The sequence below is a fragment of the Poecilia reticulata genome, chromosome 6 (genome assembly GCF_904066995.2).
Source record: "Poecilia reticulata chromosome 6, P_reticulata-male-v2, whole genome shotgun sequence".
In the NCBI taxonomy this organism is placed as follows: domain Eukaryota; kingdom Metazoa; phylum Chordata; class Actinopteri; order Cyprinodontiformes; family Poeciliidae; genus Poecilia; species Poecilia reticulata.
In genome coordinates this window covers 32,497,723-32,519,475 of record NC_088835.1, presented here as the reverse complement: position 1 = coordinate 32,519,475, position 21,753 = coordinate 32,497,723, and the positions used below count along the sequence as shown (strand labels likewise).

Genomic DNA, 21,753 nt, shown 5'->3' with positions numbered 1-21,753 from the left:
CAGGTGGAGCAGAGCAGGTGGAGCAGGTGGAGCAGAGCAGGTGGAGCAGAGCAGGTGGAGCAGGTGGAGCAGAGCAGGTGGAGCAGAGCAGGTGGAGCAGGTGGAGCAGAGCAGATGGAGCAGAGCAGGTGGAGCAGGTGGAGCAGAGCAGGTGGAGCAGGTGGAGCAGAGCAGGTGGAGCAGAGCAGGTGGAGCAGGTGGAGCAGAGCAGGTGGAGCAGAGCAGGTGGAGCAGGTGGAGCAGAGCAGGTGGAGCAGGTGGAGCAGAGCAGGTGGAGCAGGTGGAGCAGAGCAGATGGAGCAGAGCAGGTGGAGCAGGTGGAGCAGAGCAGGTGGAGCAGGTGGAGCAGAGCAGGTGGAGCAGAGCAGGTGGAGCAGGTGGAGCAGAGCAGATGGAGCAGAGCAGGTGGAGCAGATGGAGCAGAGCAGATGGAGCAGAGCAGGTGGAGCAGAGCAGGTGGAGCAGGTGGAGCAGAGCAGGTGGAGCAGAGCAGGTGGAGCAGGTGGAGCAGAGCAGATGGAGCAGAGCAGGTGGAGCAGAGCAGATGGAGCAGAGCAGGTGGAGCAGAGCAGGTGGAGCAGGTGGAGCAGAGCAGGTGGAGCAGAGCAGGTGGAGCAGAGCAGGTGGAGCAGGTGGAGCAGAGCAGATGGAGCAGAGCAGGTGGAGCAGAGCAGGTGGAGCAGATGGAGCAGAGCAGATGGAGCAGAGCAGGTGGAGCAGGTGGAGCAGAGCAGGTGGAGCAGGTGGAGCAGAGCAGGTGGAGCAGAGCAGGTGGAGCAGAGCAGGTGGAGCAGGTGGAGCAGATGGAGCAGAGCAGATGGAGCAGATGGAGCAGAGCAGATGGAGCAGATGGAGCAGAGCAGATGGAGCAGGTGGAGCAGAGCAGATGGAGCAGAGCAGGTGGAGCAGGTGGAGCAGAGCAGGTGGAGCAGGTGGAGCAGAGCAGGTGGAGCAGGTGGAGCAGAGCAGGTGGAGCAGGTGGAGCAGAGCAGGTGGAGCAGGTGGAGCAGAGCAGGTGGAGCAGAGCAGGTGGAGCAGAGCAGGTGGAGCAGGTGGAGCAGAGCAGGTGGAGCAGAGCAGGTGGAGCAGGTGGAGCAGAGCAGATGGAGCAGAGCAGGTGGAGCAGGTGGAGCAGAGCAGATGGAGCAGAGCAGATGGAGCAGAGCAGGTGGAGCAGATGGAGCAGAGCAGATGGAGCAGAGCAGGTGGAGCAGGTGGAGCAGAGCAGATGGAGCAGAGCAGGTGGAGCAGAGCAGGTGGAGCAGGTGGAGCAGAGCAGGTGGAGCAGAGCAGGTGGAGCAGGTGGAGCAGAGCAGGTGGAGCAGAGCAGGTGGAGCAGATGGAGCAGAGCAGATGGAGCAGAGCAGGTGGAGCAGAGCAGGTGGAGCAGATGGAGCAGAGCAGGTGGAGCAGAGCAGGTGGAGCAGGTGGAGCAGAGCAGATGGAGCAGAGCAGGTGGAGCAGAGCAGATGGAGCAGAGCAGGTGGAGCAGAGCAGGTGGAGCAGGTGGAGCAGAGCAGGTGGAGCAGAGCAGGTGGAGCAGAGCAGGTGGAGCAGGTGGAGCAGAGCAGATGGAGCAGAGCAGGTGGAGCAGAGCAGGTGGAGCAGGTGGAGCAGAGCAGATGGAGCAGAGCAGGTGGAGCAGGTGGAGCAGAGCAGATGGAGCAGGTGGAGCAGAGCAGGTGGAGCAGAGCAGGTGGAGCAGAGCAGATGGAGCAGGTGGAGCAGAGCAGGTGGAGCAGAGCAGATGGAGCAGATGGAGCAGAGCAGATGGAGCAGATGGAGCAGAGCAGATGGAGCAGGTGGAGCAGAGCAGATGGAGCAGAGCAGGTGGAGCAGGTGGAGCAGAGCAGGTGGAGCAGGTGGAGCAGAGCAGGTGGAGCAGGTGGAGCAGAGCAGGTGGAGCAGAGCAGGTGGAGCAGGTGGAGCAGAGCAGGTGGAGCAGGTGGAGCAGAGCAGGTGGAGCAGAGCAGGTGGAGCAGAGCAGGTGGAGCAGGTGGAGCAGAGCAGGTGGAGCAGAGCAGGTGGAGCAGGTGGAGCAGAGCAGATGGAGCAGAGCAGGTGGAGCAGGTGGAGCAGAGCAGATGGAGCAGAGCAGATGGAGCAGAGCAGGTGGAGCAGATGGAGCAGAGCAGGTGGAGCAGAGCAGGTGGAGCAGGTGGAGCAGAGCAGATGGAGCAGAGCAGGTGGAGCAGAGCAGGTGGAGCAGGTGGAGCAGAGCAGGTGGAGCAGAGCAGGTGGAGCAGAGCAGGTGGAGCAGAGCAGGTGGAGCAGGTGGAGCAGAGCAGGTGGAGCAGAGCAGATGGAGCAGAGCAGGTGGAGCAGATGGAGCAGAGCAGGTGGAGCAGAGCAGGTGGAGCAGAGCAGGTGGAGCAGGTGGAGCAGAGCAGGTGGAGCAGGTGGAGCAGAGCAGGTGGAGCAGAGCAGGTGGAGCAGGTGGAGCAGAGCAGGTGGAGCAGGTGGAGCAGAGCAGATGGAGCAGAGCAGGTGGAGCAGAGCAGGTGGAGCAGAGCAGGTGGAGCAGAGCAGGTGGAGCAGAGCAGATGGAGCAGAGCAGGTGGAGCAGATGGAGCAGAGCAGATGGAGCAGAGCAGGTGGAGCAGGTGGAGCAGAGCAGATGGAGCAGGTGGAGCAGAGCAGGTGGAGCAGGTGGAGCAGAGCAGGTGGAGCAGGTGGAGCAGAGCAGGTGGAGCAGAGCAGGTGGAGCAGGTGGAGCAGAGCAGGTGGAGCAGAGCAGGTGGAGCAGGTGGAGCAGAGCAGATGGAGCAGAGCAGGTGGAGCAGATGGAGCAGATGGAGCAGAGCAGGTGGAGCAGAGCAGAGCAGGTGGAGCAGAGCAGGTGGAGCAGAGCAGGTGGAGCAGGTGGAGCAGAGCAGGTGGAGCAGATGGAGCAGATGGAGCAGAGCAGATGGAGCAGAGCAGATGGAGCAGAGCAGATGGAGCAGGTGGAGCAGAGCAGATGGAGCAGAGCAGATGGAGCAGGTGGAGCAGAGCAGGTGGAGCAGAGCAGGTGGAGCAGGTGGAGCAGAGCAGGTGGAGCAGAGCAGATGGAGCAGGTGGAGCAGAGCAGGTGGAGCAGAGCAGATGGAGCAGAGCAGGTGGAGCAGAGCAGATAGAGCAGATGGAGCAGGTGGAGCAGAGCAGGTGGAGCAGAGCAGGTGGAGCAGAGCAGGTGGAGCAGAGCAGGTGGAGCAGAGCAGGTGGAGCAGATGGAGCAGAGCAGGTGGAGCAGGTGGAGCGTCACACGGAGCGCTAGCATGAAGTCACATGATCTCGGCTCTAAGGGAAACCCGTAAAACCCACATGGAGTCCTGAGGGCCAGGAGATCAAATGAAACACAGAGGAGAACATTTTCACCAAAACTCTGATCCTGAGATTCATTGAACATTTTGACAAGAAGAACTTTGGTTGTGTTGCAGCTTCTTCCTCAGGATCCTTCTGGATCCTTCAAGGCGTCAGAAACAAACATGATGAAAAGTCACATTTCTTCCAAGTCTTATTGGATTTTGTTGTTTATTTTTCAGGGTGTTTCATAAACATGCAGCCATATTGGATTTTGATTTGAAATGTCCGATTTTCCCACCTGGAATTCTGTTTTCCAGGGAAATTTGTGTTAATCTGCAGAATGAAATCCTCCAGTGAGTCAGAGCCAAGATGGATTCACTTTAATGATATAATATCTAACTCAGTAATTACATATCAAATGTTGTCACACCAACAAAGCAGTCGCTACTATCTAAAGTTATTATCAGTGAGGAAGAGGAGCTGCCGCCGTGGCCGAAGGCTGGTCGTCTGAGCATGCTCAGATGGTGTTTTGCAGACACAGCTGGGTTTTATCGAGTGCCGTGTTCATGGAGCAGCCATGAAACATTCCTCCCAGCTGCATCTGGCGGCTGAAGCTCTGGGTCTTGGGGTGGTAGCTGCAGGGGGCGCTCTCAAAGCTGGGAGGAAGCCGGCCGTAGTCGCCTGATGTGGTTCTGTACAGGACGCTCTGGGGATGGATCTTCCCCAGGGTCCCTTCCTTCACCTTCGAGCTGATGATGCAGGAGAAAACCGGGTTTCCAGGATTGCTGCATGACGTCACATGTTCTGCTTCCTGAGGAAGTGACATCACTGCTGAGCCTGGAAATCATTCACAAACTCTGCTTTAAAACCCTTCCAGTCTCTAATCTTCATTAAACTTGTGCTCTAATGTTCACCCTTTGACTCAAACCGTTTTAGCTTCTTTGGTAGAATAAAAATAATCCAGAAGGAAACATTTTTAAAGCTTAACTGAACAATCCAGACCTGTACAGCTGGAGGTTTGACTGCTGGCATCTACATAACTAAAGGTGGAGAAAATGTGTTTTTCTTTTGCATCTCAGATAAAAGTCAAGTTATTTGAAGTTTCAGCTTCAAGAAAACAAAGTTTCTTTAACTGCCAAATAAGTGCAGCCCTGCTGCTGAATCCGTTTTAAGGTTGAGATGGTTGCTATGAACCGCGGAAACAACGTATAGTTTTACAACTGATTAGCATCTGAAAATCTCAAGTAATCCCTGAACTTTGACCCCAAATCCCAGGGGAGTTGAAAAGGCTTCGTGGATGCGGAGTAGAGAGAGAAGGAAGTTCAAAGCATCTCTCCCCGACTCCAGCGTCTCTCTGCTCGGCTTTCTGACCGTAAAGGTCGAGGCTGTGAACATCTCCAGCCATTTAACCTCAATCAGCAGCAGCACGAAGTTTGTTAATCCAGTTTGGTTACAGATTTTAGATAGAAACTTTCTATTCCCTTCTTGTCAAAAGCAGAGCAGGAAGTGCTGGTAAACTACTTCCTGTCGGCCGAAACGGGAACATTTTCCATGATAAGTCCAGTAAAAGCCTCCAGTCCAACCAGTTCACCAGTTACCTCTGATTCCTGTCGGACAGCCGCGTCGTCTGGACTTTGTTTGCGTCTTTCAGCCGCTTGAGAAAGCGAGGCGTCTGGTTTCCATGGAAACAGAAGACAGCCAATCCGGACCAGTCTTTTTTTTTAACGTGTATGTTTAAAGGGTTAGAGAAATTATTATTATTATTATTATTATTATTATTATTATTATTATTATTATTATTATTATTATTATGTGGAAGCACAATATAATAAAATGTATAATAACCCTTAAGACACAGGAAAGTAAACAGCAAAGGCGTTTAGGTTAAAGTAGTTATTGTTTTTACACGTTTCTGATTATTTAAACTAAGTTTTTCAACTGAGGCAATGCAGGTTTTTAAGCCAGCCTCTTTAAGGTTTATTATTCTTTACTCCATTTTACCTTGTGGACGTAACCCTTTACTATAATGTCGAATTGTTACAGATAAGCAATATTTGCAATTTTGATGATTCATTGTTCTTTCCAACTTTTTCTGGTCTTTTCAAATCCAACCAAAATGTTGTAATATGGTCAAATAATGTTCAACATTTCACCCTCTCACTGATAACAGGATCAGTCGTTGCTGACATTTGGGACAAATATGATGTTTTAAGGCCACAGAGTCATTTATGACGCCCTGCGACAGACTGGTGACCTGTCCAGGTGACCCCGCCTCTCGCCCGAAACGTTGGCTGGAGATGGGCACCAGCAACCCTCCCGACCCCACTGAGGGACAAGGGTGAAAGAAAATGGATGGATGGAGTCATTTATGACATACTACACACACAACCACCAGAAATGTTTGAAACCTACTCAGATTTTTAAAGACCCATTCAACAAATTAGACTATTATTGAAAAGTTCATTTATTTTGGGAACTTGATCACTCAGTGAAACACGCAGAAGGACGTTTGAAGGCCTTTATTTGTGATAATTGTGAGGATTTTTCTCTTATCACTGATGAAAACATGACCAGATTTACCCTCCAGGCCAGAAGGGGCGGTAGAGCGTCAATCAGCCGGCTGACCGCCGCCATTACACCAGACGGAGAAGCTACAGGCTACAGCAGTGAAGCCCCGCTGCTCTGTGGGCTCTTAGTGGGACCGTATCGGAGCCGGTTCTGGACCCGGTTCTGGACCCGGTTCTGGACCCGGGATGGACAGTGAGATCCAGCGGGACGGCAGAGTCCTGGACCTGACCGACGACGCGTGGAGGGAGGACCGGCTGCCCTACGAGGACGTTTCCATCCCTCTGGTACGGGCGGCTGGTTCCGGTCCAAACTACCGAACCCAGGGCGACGCACTGTTATTATTACTAATGGATTAGCAGAACATTATGACCACCTGGTGAATAACGCGTTTCAGAGAACAGTCTTGTGTGAAATTGTGCCTCCCTGTGTCCGGAGCGCGAACTGCAGCCAGAGGATCCGTTCATTTCTTCTGATCGACTCTCGGTAAAACATTAAAATCATGTCAAGGTTGTAACTTTCAGTTTAATTGGCAAACAAAATTATAAAATAAATAAACTAGGTCTTGCGTGGAGGTGTTTTTGCACCGCTTTTTCACTTAAACCTGACTGTTTTAAATAAGTCACCAAACACAGGTTTCCAACACGTTGTGTTTTTAAAGCTGCCACAAACTGGTTTTCTGGAAAATGTAATGTAAAATGTGACAGATTGCTGGATAAAATACATTTCTAGGTGTTAATCTTTGGTGGCTCAATCATATGATCAATAATTGAGAATTTGAAAGCATTTGTTCTATTTGAGGAGGGAACCAAATACTTCAGCTGCCTGAAATAATCCGTTCCAAGGAACAGGTTCGTTCAGGCAGCTGAAATATTTGGTTCCCCCTCATAATTCTGGCAAATAGAGAACAAATGTTTTCATGGTCGATGGTATGATCCAAAGATTAACACCTAGAAATGTCTTTTATCCACTAATCTATCATATTTTACAGCCTCATCTTTTCAGGAAGTTAATCTTTACGTCCTGCTATCAGCAGCTTCTGATATCAGCAACGAAAAATCATAAATACACACAACGTGCTGGTGACTGACTTCATTTGACTGGAGTTGGAAACGGAGCGATTCTGGTGATTCAAAAACAAAACGATGTGAGAAAACCTCGTTTATTAATTTGATCATTTTGTTAGCTGCCGATTAAACTGAAAGTTACAACCTTGGCATGATTTTGATGTTTTATGGAGAAATGGATCAGAAATGAACGGATCCTCTGGCTGCAGTTCGCGCTCCGGACACAGGGGGCAGAGGTCTGTCCAGGTCAGAGAGGTCAGGGGTCATCTGGTCATCCTGATCACATTTAGAAGTACTTTATTGATCACCAATTTATTGACAGTTACTGGATTTTTCTCATCCAACAGAATGAAAATGAGTAAAAATGAAAGATGATAGAAAAGAATGATTAGTGGAGGGAAAGTCTGGGTGAGTCCAGGGTTATCACAATATTTAATATTAATATCAGGTTTTCCTGATAGTGTGCAGTTTTGAAGAGTTGCAGCTCCAACATGTTTTAACCAGAAATTCACCCAACGCAGAATCACTGCAGCTTCATCAGTTTATTCAAAGAAACTGATTGGGAAACTCTTCTTTTGCTTGATTTTGTTGTTATTTCTATGAATTATTGTAATTTTGTTTTTAAAATTTCCTGTTAACTTTATACTTCTGATTATGTAATTTTTAAATATTAACTGATTGATAATTTGATCAATCACTCAGTACTTTAATACTTTTCACCAAATACGTTTCTGCTCACTTGAGTCATTTCTTGGATGAATACTTTGTAATTTTACTGGAGTAAATATGCTGCAGTACTTGACTCCTGAGTCCAGTTGTTGATGGAAACGATGTCAGTGATTCTCACCTGAAGTCTGACGTCAGGCCAGGTGAGAAAAGGTGGCCATGTTTTTATTGGCTGTATGTAAACTTGTGGTTTCAGCTGGAAATTTAGTCTCTGGTTCTGCAAATGTTGTTAATCTGCAAACATTAAAACCAGTTTCTATCAGTTAGATGTCCAAGACACTGAGATAAAGTTAGACGCCCTAAAGCTTTTCGGGGCGACGCGATTCTGACCCGGTTCTGACCCGATTCTGACCCGGTTCTGACCCGATTCTGACCCGGTTCTGACCCGATTCTGACCCGGTTCTGACCCGATTCTGACCCGGTTCTGACCCAGAAAGCTACACTCTCATCTATCAGGATATTTTGTTTCTCCAGAGTTATAATATCTGATGGTTTTACTCGTTCTGATGGGGGTTTGTGCCGCAGAGCGAGCTGCCGGAGGCCGAGCAGGACAACGGCGGATCCACAGAGTCGGTGAAAGAGCAGGAGATGAAGTGGACCGACCTGGCCCTGCAGAGCCTGCATGAAAACACGCCGAGTTCTGGAAGCTGAGGAGCCGTCCAGAACTGGACCCGGTTCATCCGCTTGCTTTGGAACAACTAATAAATCTAGATGTTGTGCATAGTCAGCTGCTGCTTCATGTCTTTCCTGGTTCTAACCACCAGGGGTCACTGTGGGGTCACTGTGACGTCATTCAGGCAGAAAAACAAACTGATTCTGATCCGATCCGGTTCTGACCCGGTCAGCTCAGAGGTCAGAGGTCGGCTCACCATCTTTCGGTTCTGCTGAACCGAAAAGCAGCAGCAGTTACAGAAAAATGTGGAATAATTAATAATTGGGAACATTTATTAAACATTTTCTTTATTATTCCTCATAAATAATGTTTCCTGATGCGTCCCTTATTTTAGGACAACTGAATATTCAAAGTTCCCTCAATGATAAAATGTTTTAATTCTGGACTTCAAAGAACCTCAGCAGAACCATGACCCGGACCAGAACCTGAGGCCGACCCAGCAGAACCACAGCAGGTCCACAAGAACCAGAACTGAGTGACTGAGGCTCAAGAGTAGCATTTTATTCAATGTGGAAAAAGGCGCCACACGTTGCAGACTTTGGCTGAACAGCCACGTTTTCTTACAGCCCAAGTCGAAACGACCGACATGCGAGGAAATGTTGGCCCGTTTCTAGGTTCTGGTCAACTCTGTCCTGGACGTCTGCATCATCACATGCCTGTGATCCCGATGTGGGCCTGACGTCACACCGACAGTATGTCTGCTGACGCATCGAGTCCAGAAATGAAACCTGCTTTTTGAACTCAGTGTCTTTTCTGGGCCGGTTCTGGTGCACTTTACCAGAACCGTCCTGGTTCTGGTAAAGTGCACCAGAACCACACTACAGACTGAAAAAGGTTTAGGAACTGAAACCAACAGTGGAAGAATCTGACTTTCCTCCAGTTTCAGATAAAACCAAAATCCCAGCATGAAACTATCCGGATGGGTCCAGTTTACTACAGTCCAGAACTTTCCAGAACTTCCTGTTTTTTGTGCTTTTTCAGGTTTGTCATTTCGCTGAGTCACTGTTCAATGACTCAGCTTGTTCTGGCGAACAAACACGACCTGGAATCACCCGAACTGGGACCAGTAAGGGCTCCGGCGGCCCAGTGGCGGGTGCAAAACCAGGCGCTGGTGCGTTCAGGGGCATGACGGGGCGTGGGAACTCTGACACCTGTGAAAGGATGGAATGTGGACTGAAACTAAAGAAATATGAGATAAACATATGGAAACAATACAAATATGCTCAGTCACATCTTCTAGAAAACGAGATTTGTTCATTTCAAATATTTTTCTATTGGGAAAGTAGAAAGATACATTTTTAAAGTATAAACTGTTTGCTTACAAACAACAAACTATATATTTATTGTAAAAAATACATTTAGACAGAATAATTAGACGTGCACAGATCTGAATGATTGTGTGGAACAGTGGAGCGGATCCCCACGTCTCGTTTGCGCTCGCCGCTCTCTGGTGGTTGTGTTTCCCACAACACGCGGTCCGTAAACGCAGCACTGAACTGGCTGTTTGCAGCCGGGACAGAAGCTGCTGGTTCGCGCCGTGTGCAGAGACGCGAACACGATGACGCGCATATCAGCCTCGTTTTCAATAAAATATGAACTTTATGTGAGATTTAAAAACCTCCGATGGACAGGCCACCTGTCCAGGTGATCCCGCCTCTCGCCCGCTGACCCCTGGAGATATGAAGCAGCACCTGGTGACCCCGCTGGGGGTCAGGGGTCAGGGAGATGGATGATGGAGGTTTTAAACATCTTCATTAAAATAATATATTTTCATTACAAATAAAAAGTTTAAATTGGAGGAAAAGACAAAAAGATTGATTAAGTTATTAATCAATTCAAATGAAGAGTTTTATTAATGTTCACAATAAAGCAACAGGAAACTCTTCACAGCGATGCATGCTGGGACGTTAACGGATCCAAAAGCCTCCAGACGTTTTTGTTGTTGTTTTCACAGTAAAATAAAAATTATTATTATTATTATTATTATTATTATTATTATTATTATTATTATTATTAACACTCTCCTTATGTGAAGAAGTCCGCGGTTCTTCTGGTCCGGGTCAGAACCGGGACACTCGGTGCTGTTATGTAACATTCAGGGACCAAGCTGTCCTCTCATCAGGGACATGAGTCTCTGTCCCCCGCCGTGTGCACACGTTCTGCGCGTGCGCAGAGCGTGTGTTTGCGCCCGGCTCGCCCGGCTGCGCTGCGCTATAAAAGAAGCGCCTCCAACCCGGAGCCACATCAGCTGATCAACGTCTTCAGACCCGCACCGCCTCAGACATGGATCCCTGCGACTGCGCCAAGAGTGAGTACTTGGTCCTGGTCCTGGTCCTGGTCCTGGTCCTGGTTCTGGTTCTGGTTCTGGTTCTGATTCTGATTCTGTAGTTTGGAGGCTGATCTGGTTTTTCTCTCCTTCAGCTGGAAAATGTAACTGCGGAGGTTCCTGCACCTGCGAGAACTGCTCCTGCAAATCCTGCAAGAAAAGTAAGAACATCTTCATCTTCCTCTGTCCAGCTGCTTCTAGCTGGAAGCTCCAGTTTCCCTCAGGGATGCTGGAGCTGGTGGAGCTGGTGGAGCTGGTGAAACTGGTGGAGCTGGTGGAACTGGTGGAACTGGTGGAGCTGGTGGAACTGGTGGAGCTGGTGGAACTGGTGGAGCTGGTGGAGCTGGTGGAGCTGGTGGAGCTGGTGGAGCTGGTGAAACTGGTGGAGCTGGTGGAACTGGGTCCAGCTGCTGGTTCTGCTGCTCAGCGTCCTGATCTTTGCTGCTCTTTGCTTGCAGGTTGCTGCTCTTGCTGCCCATCAGGCTGCAGTAAATGCGCCTCTGGCTGCGTGTGCAAAGGGAAGACCTGCGACAAGAGCTGCTGTCAGTGATCTCCCCTCCCCCACCTGCTGCTGAGGAGAAAAGCCTTTCCTTGTTTCCATGTCATGGAAAATGTTTTGTACTCGTCTTGAAATAAAAATGTCAGTATCGTGGCTTTTTCTCTGGTTGGTTTCTTCATGCTGAGCTGAAAATATTGCAAGGTGCTCCTGGTCTGAGGTCCATAACCTGGAACGGAACCAGTAACCCAGAGCCCAGTCTGACCTGCTTGGCCTGGGGAGGAATGGTCCAGTCCTAATGATCCGCTCGCTGCTCCAACATGTTCGGCCTGATTCATGTGACGGAGGGGGAGGAAACGCTGCCGGTCAGCTGGCTGAAAAGCAACTGGAAACCTGGGTAACTGTTCTGAAAGGGTCAAACTGGGAACTGTGGACTCGACACATGTCGGCTAACGTAAATATCTAAATTATAACTGACCAAAAATGGGAATGCTGCCATTTCAAAGAAGTTCAACATGAAACCAATACTCCCAGTAGGTCCTGTGGTAGACGGGGGTGAAGTGCATTAACCAAATGCAGAGTGTCATGAGTTTTGGATCGTCACGTTCAGCTGGTGTATGAACAAGAGGACTCACTATGACTGTTCAAAGTGGAAAAGTACAGATTCATGGAACCAAGAGCAGAAATATCACTGAAATGAACAATACAGTTTAGCAATATGGGATTACTACTATTTGGCCAGAACCACATGTATTTTTGGCACAAAAGTTAATGTGCTCCAGTGGAGCACCACTGCCCCCTGCTGCCCTGGAAGTCTAAAGCAGCGGCTTAATTTGCTTCTGCCTTGGACCGGCTCTGTCGGGTTCTGATGCAGGACTGGAATGAAGGACAAGCTGGTTGAAGTGATTGGGTCTGATTGGTTCCATCACATGAACTCATTCCAACATCTTGAATCTCTGGTTCCAGAAGACGTGTGAAACGTCCCCTGGTCTGACTCTGCTGCACATGGAAGGTATAGACTTTAAAGATACAAAATAATTACAACTTCTCAGTTTTACAGAAGAAATTACCAGGTCTGGTTAAATTGCATAAAATATATTCTTAAAGGTTTTGGATCAGATATAATTTCTAAAATCAGAACTTTTCCTCTAAAGTATTCTGTCACATCTAACCCACTAATCATTTTATAAAGACTAAATTTAGAAATGAACCTGCTGGATGCTCATTCTGTCATGAAGAGGAATCAGATTATCTTTTTTTTCCAGTGTCACTGAAGACTTGGAGCAACATGTGGGTTTGCTCCAGGCTCAGGGAATCCAGCTGCCAAAGGAGTCCGACAGTAAATACATCCGGCGTTGAATTTCAATCCTCCAAAATTTTAATTAATAATGTAGTTTTACTGGGGAAGTTTAAAAAAAAAATTCATATTTTTAAAAAAGTTCCTCCAAATGTATATAACTGGGGGAAAAAATCCTAAAATGTTTTTGTAAATCTCAATATTTGGATAAAAGTAAATCTGCTCAACAACTTCACTTAAACTTTGATTAACAACTTTGTTTGGATAGAAACGTGTTGTATGCATCTCAAACTGTAAAACCCAAATGCTACTTTGTATTAATATTGCTGCCTTGTTTTATTTGTAAACCATTTTCTAAATAAGAGGAAGGGAACTATGCGGAACTAAAGTCAGGAAGCTGGTTTCCGTCAGGAGCGGCGGAAGTGACGACCACCGGAAGCAGAGAGTGTTTTCCTCCATAACGCCGCTGCTTTGCTGGGGTCCTGGCGGCCTGAGAAGATGCCTAAGGTGGTCTCCAGGAGCGTGGTGTGCTCCGACACCCGGGACCGGGAGGAGTACGACGACGGCGAGAAGCCGCTCCACGTTTACTACTGCCTCTGCGGCCAGATGGTTCTGGTTCTGGACTGCCAGCTGGAGAAGCTGCCCATGCGGCCCCGGGACCGGGCCAGGGTCATCGACGTCGCCAAACACGCACACAAGTTCTGCAACGTGGAGGAAGAGGAGCAGGCCTTCATCAAGAGGGCGGAGGGCATCGAGCGGCAGCGCCGCAAAAAGTGCGGGAAGTGCGGGCTGCTGCTGTTCTACCAGCATCAAGACAAGAACAGCCCGGCCACCTTCATCGTGGACGGAGCCGTGGTGAAGTTCGGCCAGGGCTTCGGCAACACCAGCGTGTACAGCCAGAAGCCGCCGGAGGCCCCCAAGAAAGTCCGGGTGATGATGACCAAGCGGACCAAAGACATGGGCAAGTTCAGCTCCGTCACCGTGTCCACCATCGACGAGGAGGAGGAGGAGATCGAGGCCCGGGAGGTGGCCGACTCCTACGCCCAGAACGCCAAGGTGATCGAGAAGCAGCTGGAGAGGAAGGGCATGAGCAAGAGGAGGCTGCAGGAGCTGGCCGAGCTGGAGGCCAAGAAGGCCAAGATGAAGGGCACGCTCATCGACAACCAGTTCAAGTAGCATGAAGGGGAGGTTTCACTGTGGGTCAACCAAGCCTGGAGGTGGTGAAGGTGATGATGGTGATGATGATGATGGACTCTTGGGGCTTGCAGAACAGCCTCACCCTCTGAAACCCTCTGCGATGCGTTTAATGCGAGAGGGAAATGGGATCGTTTTGAATTTCCGACTAATTGTTGTTTCACTTGGTTTTGTTTTCTACAATAAAGTTAATTTTAAAAACTTGCTGTTTTTCCTGAAGCAGGTGGTGGTTCTGGTCGGGGATGTGAGTCCAGCAGAACCTCTATGGGACGTAAACAAAGCTGTGCCTAATAAAGCGGCCCTCGAGTAGGCAGAGGGTAGAATCCATTCTGTCGGTTTCAGAACTGATGCTGTTTATTTAGCATCAAAAGTCAGACTAGAGAAACGAGACGAGGTCAAAGGTCGTAACGCTCAACAGGAAGTTCTGCCGGCTTTCCTCAGGTTTGGACCAACTGGAGACCATCAGGAGAAAAATGAGTGAAAACTGGCCCAGAGGAGGATAATGCAGGAATAGCCATCTGACCTTTGACCTTAGAAATAAAGAAGAGGGCACTGGAAGGTCACACCTGGAGCCGTCACGGGACGCTAACCAGGTGTGCAGTGTTCCAGAACCAGACCCGTCTATTGGGCTGAAAGATGAAGAGTCCGCTCTGCAGAGCCTCATCGGGTCAGAACCTTCCAGAAACGGCTGCAGCTCAGGCGAACTGGATGAAGAACGTCAATCTGTTAGATTTTGGGCTGGACTTTGACTAGGCTGTTCCAACCCGTGCTGTGATGCTATTATATCTCAGCTTGTTCAGGCTGGTTCTCCCACTGGAAGCTGAACTTTGACCCCGGCCTCAGCTGCCTGCAGGTTTTCCTCCAGGATTGTTCTGACCGTCTGCTGGAGAAAAACGGACAGAACCAACAGAAAAGACCAAAGTTGATAAAAGTCTTGAAAAGAAAGTAGAAAATGTTCACCTTCATATCTGACAGCGTACAAAACAACAACGCTCTAATAAAATGGTTGGAGAATAAACAGTATGTAGTCTGATGGAAAATGGTGACTTTTTATTAACATAAACGAGTTAAAAGCATTTCCTAACATTTTCAGCTGTTTCACCAAATGAACCATCTGATTATCAACTTTACGGACAGAAAATGTAGAAATAAATTCATAGGAAACACTGATGTCATTACTTGTAAATCATGTTTATAAATTATATTTGAAGAAAATCAGAACCAATTATTTTCTTTTAAAAAATTGTTTTAAAGTTGTGTTTTAAGTTTTCCTTTTCAGTGACTACAGCAATAAAGAAATGATCTTTTTGATGTTTTTTGATTCATAAGTACAATAAAAAAAACATTTTCAACATGTTATAAATGAAATAATTGTATTTAAGGAAGCTCTAAATTGTTGCAATACAAAATGTCAAAAATGATTCCAGTTTATTGATGATTTACTTTAAAATGTTAAAGTTCTCTTGTAATAGTTTCTACTCCTTTTACATCGTTTGCTTTTTGTTTTGAAGCGTCGCCCTTTATCACGTGGTCGTGTTAAATTGGACCTTTTAGAAGAGATTATTACAGAAGATGTTCTGAAAGTATTGACTTAACGACACTTTAAAATTCAAAAGCATAAAACTGGCAAATGTGATAACTGGAAAATATGAAACAATAGAACATATTTTATTAGAATGTCATAAATATGAAAAGAGAGAAGGTACATGAGGAGAAAGTTTGAAAGTATTAAGGAAAATATTAATTTATCAGATATTTTGAGGAAGAATTTGGGAAGTAAATATATATAAATAGTTATTCAATTTTTAAAGAAATCTAAATTATTTCATAGAATTTAATTATAGTAGGTGTTTGTGAATCTGTATGATATAGATGGCAGAATACAAAGTTATGTATAAGTATGTATATTTGCAAGTCTCTCTCTCTGTCTCTCTCTCTGTCTCTCTCTCTGTCTCTCTCTCTGTCTCTCTCTCTCTCTGTCTCTCTCTCGGTCTCTCTCTCTGTCTCTCTGTCTCTCTCTCTGTCTCTCTGTCTCTCGCTCTCTCTCTGTCTCTCTCCCTCTCTCGCTCTCCCTCTCTCTGTCTCTCTCTCTGTCTCTCTCTCTCTCTCTGTCTCTCTCTCCCTCTCTCGCTCTCCCTCTCTCTCTCTCTGTCTCTCTCTCTGTCTCTGAGATGTCTGCTGTTCCTGTTTGAGCCACTGCTCCAGTTTGGGGGTGACTGTCTGCCCCGAGGGCCCCGATGACCACAGGCACCACTGTGGTCTTCACCTTCCAGGTCTTTTCCAGTTCCTCCCTGAGGTCCTGGTATTTCTCCAGTTTCTCCTGATGTTGTATCACTTGGTGTTGCTACATCCACCACAACGACTTTCCTCTGTTGTTTATCCACCACCACAATGTCCGGTTGGTTCTCCATCACCATCCTGTCTGTCTGTCTGGATCTGGAAGTCCCACAGGATCTTAGCTCGGTCGTTTTCCACCACCTTATAAAAACTGATATTTATATGTATAGGTTGGATACATTTATTTATTTATTTTATTGTTTTCTCTGGTTTATTTCTTTTCTATATATAAATAGATAGACCATCACAAACCCAACTCCAAATACCAGTAAGTGGCGGTAATGATACTAAAAGTTTGTTGCGAACCGCCAGTAAAACCAAGAAGAAGAAAAAGTTCTTCCGGTAGGGAGTCGCTCTCGACCAATCACAATCAAGCTTCAGAAATACCGGGCGGAAGTTGGATTCCAGTTTCTTGTGAGTAAACTATTTTGTAACTGAGGATCTTCGGCTGCCGGTGAAGCCCGGAGGAGACATTTGCTGCCTGAGTTTATCTCTCCAGGTAAGAAGCTGCTTCATCTTCAGCAGCGACCAGAAAAACAGTTATTAAAACCGTTAGCCTGCTAGCTGACTGTTAGCATGCTAACACGGCTAGCTCTTAATACTTCAACCACGTGATTATCTAATGACTAAAGTAAGCAAATAAAGTCTCAATTTTATATTTCTATGTTTTCTTTTGTGAATTGTGTTTTTAACTGACTTCTTCGTTTTTATTTTTAACGCCAAAAGCTATCAGAACCATGTGCGCACAAGCAGATGCGCAGCTTTCATGTTTACATCTCAGAGTTCATTCATTTAACAATCTGCATAATAAATACTTAATGTTTTTGAAAATATGGCAAAAAAAGATGAAACGAAGAAAGAATCTATTCAAAAATTGGTATTAAGTCTGTTAGTGAGCGAAAGAGAATAATGAGCGTGTTGGTCAGACATGACATATTTAACTAGGAGGAAAAACAATGAGAGATGTGGAAGAAAAAACATATTGTTGAATTATGAAGTATATAAATATGAATAAAATCTAGAGAGATGAAGAACAAAGCAAATGAACAAAAATCCATTCATCATGTTTAGTTTTTTCAGTTGAACCCCTTCTGTAAGATATTAAACGCTGAAGCTCCTTGATAAATGGGACATTATATGTTTTATCAATAAAAACAGAAAATACACGGCTTTTCTTTTCTAAGCAAACATTATAGTGAAATTGATATATCTTAAAACCTTTACCTCTCTATATTATTTTGACATTTAGCAAAGAGAAATAATGAAATGTATTCTGAGCTGAGATGAACTGAAGCGTTGTGGTTTCATGAATATTCAGAGATGAAACGTCCATCGTCAGACATGTGGCTGCCAAAGGAGAGAATCCAGAAATGAACATGATCTGTGCTTCTGTCAGGACTGAAAGGATGCTGAAGCGTTTCATTTCCCGGCCTGAACCACGTCGGCGTTTATCCTCCATAAATCCAACCCGTGTTTGTGGTTCTGAAGGTCTTCCCCCTCTGAGAAGCCATGGACGCAGAAGGCTTTGGGGAGCTGCTGCAGCAGGCCGAGCAGCTGGCTGCAGAAACCGAGGCTGTGTCCGAGCTGCCGCACGTTGAGAGGAACCTCCAGGAGATCCAGCAGGCTGGAGAGCGGCTCCGGACCAGAACCCTGACCCGGACCTCCCAGGATGCAGCTGACGTTAAAGCGTAAGTAATTCATCGCTCCTGGTCAGACCTGGTCAGACCCATTTGGCTGTTGGTGGTACTGGAATGCTGTGGTGGGCTGGTCTGCCCTCTAGTGGCCGTCAGCAGCCTCTGCGCCTCACAGTGTGTGTGTGTGTGTGTGTGTGTGTGTGTGTGTGTGTGTCTTCAGCTCCATCCTGCTTGGGTCCAGAGGCCTGGACATCTTCCACATCTCGCAGAGACTGGAGAGCCTCAGTGCTGCCACCACCTTTGAGCCGCTGGAGCCGGTGAAAGACACCGACATTCAGGTAGAGTACCAGAGCGCCGGGCGGGTCCAGAGCGCCGGGCCCGGGCGGGTCCAGAGGGCTGGCGGGTCCAACCTACTAATTTCAGAACCCCAGGCCTACTCTAGCTGCCCATAGGGGGCGCAGTAACACCTCTTTAAATGTCAACCGGACTGCCAGCATGAAACAGAGAGACATGTTTTCATGTTTTCAAGCATTTTCCATTTTAATAATCAGATGGATGGTGGGTTTGGCCAGTAAAGGTTGACCTTTGACCCTTCCTCTCTGCAGCCTGATGTCTCTGTCTTCCTCTGGTCAGCTGATCTTCCACAGCTGACAGGAGGAGCTCTGGGCTTCGGCTGCAGATTCTGTTGGTTCTTCTTGCTGAGCTTTTCTAACTGTAGTCTGAGATCTCTCTGCTGTATCTGCCCCCCCTGCCCCCCATCACTGCCCCCCCCATTACTGCCCCCACCACCTCAACCCCCTCATTAAATAAACATGACCAGCATGATTAGCCCCATTTCGAGACGGAACGTCAGCTGAAAACCCGTTACTGTAATATGTGACAGAGTGAATGGTTCCTTCTGAACCCCCGTCTGAACTCTGACGTGGTTCGGTCCGTTCACCATAAAGCCTCCTGCTGCCGTCCTCCGTCTCTTCCCGTCTCTTCGGACCGCCTGGACGCCTCGGCGTGCGTGAGTCTTCCTCACACCGATGAAGAGTTTCCTCTCTGCTGGGAGGAGGGGGCTCCGGTTCTGGTTCTGGTCGGGGGTGTTGGTCTGGATCAGCTCGCTAGTTTTTCTGTAGTTTCTTCGTCTCTGATGATGACTTCCTGTTAGAGTCCAGCCGGTTCTGGTTCTGAGGCCCGGCCCAATTTTGTAACTCTGGTTCAATGAAACATGATGTTTATTTCTTACTGTTATTGTTATTTTTATAAATCAGCCTCAGCCTTTGGGTTGGGAAGCATTACTGGGTCTGTTGTGGGTACCGGTCGGGTTCTGACGGGTTTGGACCGCCCTGATCTGGTCGGCTGCTGCGTTCATGTAGAAAAGATGTCGCTCTATTTCCTTTGGTTCTATTATTCATTCTGTTGGCTTCAGATCTATTTGCTGTATCTCTGTGTTACTGTTCTAGCTCTATTCTAGAAGTTTCCTCCACTTCCTGTTTTTATCCTCAGGGCTTCCTGAAGAACGAGAGGGACAACGCTCTGCTGGCCGCCATCGAGGAGTCCCGCCGCAGGGTCAGTACACCGCCAGAACCGGGCCAGAACCAGGCCAGAGGTTCTGGCCGAGTTCAAAGGTTCTGACCTTTGAACTCATTGTAGCTGCTTAACGAAGGTGAACTGAAGGTCAAAGGTTTCTAAATTGCGGCCAATTGTGGAAACTTTTACTTTTAATGAGGAATTTTAACAAATTAAAATCTCCCAGTAGAAAATGTCGGCTACAGCACAAAATATTCAATATTCAGCTGATTTTTATTGCTTTTAATGAATTTATTAAACTTGGCTATATACTTTTCAGTAAAAGTGCCTTAAATGTTGTTTTTATGTCTCAGAATGAACAAAAATAGTTCTATAGAACTATAGTAAATGCAAAGTGGGTGATGAGCCAAACCTGCAAAACCCTCAACGGTTTGGAGGGATGGAAAATAAATCGGAGCATTTAGTTTTTCCTTTCTCACTTGTTGTTGTGAGCTGAGTCCTGCTGATTCAGTGACAGTTAGGACACACTGCTGAAGGCGCTAACAGGAAGGCGCTAACAGGAAGGCGCTAACAGGAAGGCGCTAACAGGAAGGCGCTAACAGGAAGGCGCTAACAGGAAGGCGCTAACAGGAAGTAGCAGGTGATTAGTCGGTATTTAATCTGACTGCAGGGTAGAGGAGAGGTGGCGATGTGCTCCAGATTTCTGTCTCCTTCAGCAGGAGACTCGATTATCTCCTGTCCCCATGGTTTCTGCGTCTCGGTGTCTCTGTGGACGGTTAAAGTAGAGCAGCTGGTCCCGGTGCAGAAGCTGAAGCCTGAACGATGCGAAGCGTTTCCACATTCACTAGTAGTGCTGCGGGCCTCCTGGCAAACCCTGGAGCTGTAGTGAAGGCTAACCTGTCCAGGTGTCCATAATAACGTGACGTCTGTCCCTCTGTCTGTCCCCCCGTCTGTCCCCAGACCTTCCTGCTGGCTGAGGAGTACCACCGGGAGTCCATGCTGGTCCAGTGGGAGCAGGTGAAGCAGAGGGTGCTGCACACGCTGCTGGGGGCCGGAGAAGACGCGCTGGACTTCAGCCAGGATGTGGAGGTACGGCAAGCAGACGCTGCAGCTGCAGTTTACTGAGCGCCGCATGTTTATCACCATCATCGCAGTCCATCAGAATCTGGGTGGACGACTGTTACCTGAACTCAGAAATCACTGCGTCATCATAACTTCCCCCAAATTATCGCATGTTTTCCCTCGACTCCCTCCAGAAGTCGATGATTACTTCTAGAATTGATCATCACTGTTTGATTGACGATGTTGTCTTTGGCCGTCGCTCCTCCTGCATGCAGCTCATGTTCTGTCCTCCCGGCTGGTTCCGTCCTTCCACACGAAGCCGAACATTCAGTTATTAGACGGAGCATTTCTGTCCCCTGATCTGATGGAGGACAGCAGGAGGTCAGACAATCTGATCACAAATGACATGCAGGCAGTTCACTGGAGCGAGGCGGAGCTCCAGAGGGCTGCCTAGGGTTAGACCTCCGGGTCGGTTCTCCGGGTCGGTTCCCCGGGTCGGTTCTCCGGGTCGGTTCTCCGGGTCGGTTCTCCGGGTCGGTTCCCCGGGTCGGTTCCCCGGGTCGGTTCTCCGGGTCGGTTCTCTGGGTCGGTTCCCCGGGTCGGTTCTCCGGGTCGGTTCTCCGGGTCGGTTCCCCGGGTCGGTTCTCTGGGTCGGTTCCCCGGGTCGGTTCTCTGGGTCGGTTCCCTGGGTCGGTTCTCTGGGTCGGTTCCCCGGGTCGGTTCCCCGGGTCGGTTCTCCGGGTCGGTTCCCCGGGTCGGTTCTCTGGGTCGGTTCCCCGGGTCGGTTCCCCGGGTCGGTTCCCCGGGTCGGTTCTCTGGGTCGGTTCCCCGGGTCGGTTCTCTGGGTCGGTTCCCCGGGTCGGTTCTCTGGGTCGGTTCCCCGGGTCGGTTCCCCGGGTCGGTTCCCCGGGTCGGTTCTCCGGGTCGGTTCTCCGGGTCGGTTCTCCGGGTCGGTTCTCTGGGTCGGTTCCCCGGGTCGGTTCCCCGGGTCGGTTCCCCGGGTCGGTTCTCCGGGTCGGTTCCCCGGGTCGGTTCTCCGGGTCGGTTCTCCGGGTCGGTTCCCCGGGTCGGTTCTCTGGGTCGGTTCCCCGGGTCGGTTCTCTGGGTCGGTTCTCCGGGTCGGGTCCCGGGTCGGTTCTCTGGGTCGGTTCCCCGGGTCGGTTCCCGGGTCGGTTCCCCGGGTCGGTTCGGTCGTTCCCGGGTCGGTTCTCCGGGTCGGTTCCCCGGGTCGGTTCCCCGGGTCGGTTCCCCGGGTCGGTTCTCTGGGTCGGTTCTCTGGGTCGGTTCCCCGGGTCGGTTCTCTGGGTCGGTTCCCCGGGTCGGTTCTCTGGGTCGGTTCCCCGGGTCGGTTCTCTGGGTCGGTTCCCCGGGTCGGTTCTCTGGGTCGGTTCTCCGGGTCGGTTCTCCGGGTCGGTTCTCTGGGTCGGTTCCCCGGGTCGGTTCTCTGGGTCGGTTCTCTGGGTCGGTTCTCCGGGTCGGTTCTCCGGGTCGGTTCCCCGGGTCGGTTCTCTGGGTCGGTTCTCTGGGTCGGTTCTCCGGGTCGGTTCCCCGGGTCGGTTCTCTGGGTCGGTTCCCC

At 49.0% G+C, this 21,753-nt stretch overlaps 5 protein-coding genes across 7 annotated transcripts in view; 4 read left to right on the top strand and 1 right to left on the bottom strand.

Annotated features, from left to right (window-relative positions):
* Window positions 1–3,650: 3,650 nt before the first annotated feature.
* On the bottom strand, window positions 3,651–4,996 carry pierce2 (piercer of microtubule wall 2). 2 transcript variants are annotated; one of them, XM_017305200.2, is made up of 2 exons: window positions 4,884–4,996; window positions 3,651–4,122 (listed from the first exon to the last, which is right to left on the bottom strand). In XM_017305200.2, exon 2 carries the CDS (start codon window positions 4,109–4,111, stop codon window positions 3,803–3,805), a length of 309 nt encoding a protein of 102 aa, XP_017160689.1. In that variant the 5' UTR covers window positions 4,112–4,122; window positions 4,884–4,996; the 3' UTR covers window positions 3,651–3,802. The 2 variants fall into 2 exon arrangements, with proteins under 2 accessions (XP_017160689.1, XP_008410913.1); XM_008412691.2 differs by having other exon boundaries at window positions 4,877–4,964.
* Window positions 4,997–5,898: 902 nt separating this feature from the next.
* Window positions 5,899–8,370, top strand: anapc13 (anaphase promoting complex subunit 13). Its single transcript, XM_008412690.3, has 2 exons — window positions 5,899–6,137; window positions 8,169–8,370. Exons 1-2 carry the CDS (start codon window positions 6,039–6,041, stop codon window positions 8,292–8,294), a joined length of 225 nt encoding a protein of 74 aa, XP_008410912.1. The 5' UTR covers window positions 5,899–6,038; the 3' UTR covers window positions 8,295–8,370.
* A 2,116-nt stretch (window positions 8,371–10,486) lies between these two features.
* Window positions 10,487–11,294, top strand: mt2 (metallothionein 2). Its single transcript, XM_008412689.2, has 3 exons — window positions 10,487–10,624; window positions 10,738–10,803; window positions 11,101–11,294. Exons 1-3 carry the CDS (start codon window positions 10,600–10,602, stop codon window positions 11,190–11,192), a joined length of 183 nt encoding a protein of 60 aa, XP_008410911.1. The 5' UTR covers window positions 10,487–10,599; the 3' UTR covers window positions 11,193–11,294.
* Window positions 11,295–12,837: 1,543 nt separating this feature from the next.
* steep1 (STING1 ER exit protein 1) lies at window positions 12,838–13,830 on the top strand. The gene has a single exon (XM_008412688.3). It carries the CDS (start codon window positions 12,934–12,936, stop codon window positions 13,609–13,611), a length of 678 nt encoding a protein of 225 aa, XP_008410910.1. The 5' UTR covers window positions 12,838–12,933; the 3' UTR covers window positions 13,612–13,830.
* A 2,480-nt stretch (window positions 13,831–16,310) lies between these two features.
* Window positions 16,311–21,753, top strand: part of nup93 (nucleoporin 93) — a 16,095-nt gene continuing 10,652 nt past the window's right edge. For both annotated transcript variants that reach the window (XM_081608461.1, XM_081608462.1), the window contains exons 1-5: window positions 16,311–16,465; window positions 17,455–17,654; window positions 17,821–17,938; window positions 19,092–19,154; window positions 20,076–20,204. In XM_081608461.1, the coding sequence (XP_081464587.1) occupies window positions 17,476–17,654; window positions 17,821–17,938; window positions 19,092–19,154; window positions 20,076–20,204 (489 nt within the window). In that variant the 5' untranslated portion in view covers window positions 16,311–16,465; window positions 17,455–17,475. The remainder of the gene's footprint in view (window positions 16,466–17,454; window positions 17,655–17,820; window positions 17,939–19,091; window positions 19,155–20,075; window positions 20,205–21,753) is intronic.

Excerpts from the sequence above, each read along its gene's own strand:
- pierce2 (XM_017305200.2), bottom strand. The coding sequence starts at position 4,111 with ATGTCACTTCCTCAGGAAGCAGAACATGTGACGTCATGCAGCAATCCT.
- anapc13 (XM_008412690.3), top strand. The coding sequence starts at position 6,039 with ATGGACAGTGAGATCCAGCGGGACGGCAGAGTCCTGGACCTGACCGAC. Across the intron at positions 6,138-8,168 it reads AGGACGTTTCCATCCCTCTG|AGCGAGCTGCCGGAGGCCGA; the intron begins GTACGGGCGGCT and ends TTTGTGCCGCAG.
- mt2 (XM_008412689.2), top strand. The coding sequence starts at position 10,600 with ATGGATCCCTGCGACTGCGCCAAGA. Across the intron at positions 10,625-10,737 it reads TCCCTGCGACTGCGCCAAGA|CTGGAAAATGTAACTGCGGA; the intron begins GTGAGTACTTGG and ends TCTCTCCTTCAG. Across the intron at positions 10,804-11,100 it reads CTGCAAATCCTGCAAGAAAA|GTTGCTGCTCTTGCTGCCCA; the intron begins GTAAGAACATCT and ends CTTTGCTTGCAG.
- steep1 (XM_008412688.3), top strand. The coding sequence starts at position 12,934 with ATGCCTAAGGTGGTCTCCAGGAGCGTGGTGTGCTCCGACACCCGGGAC.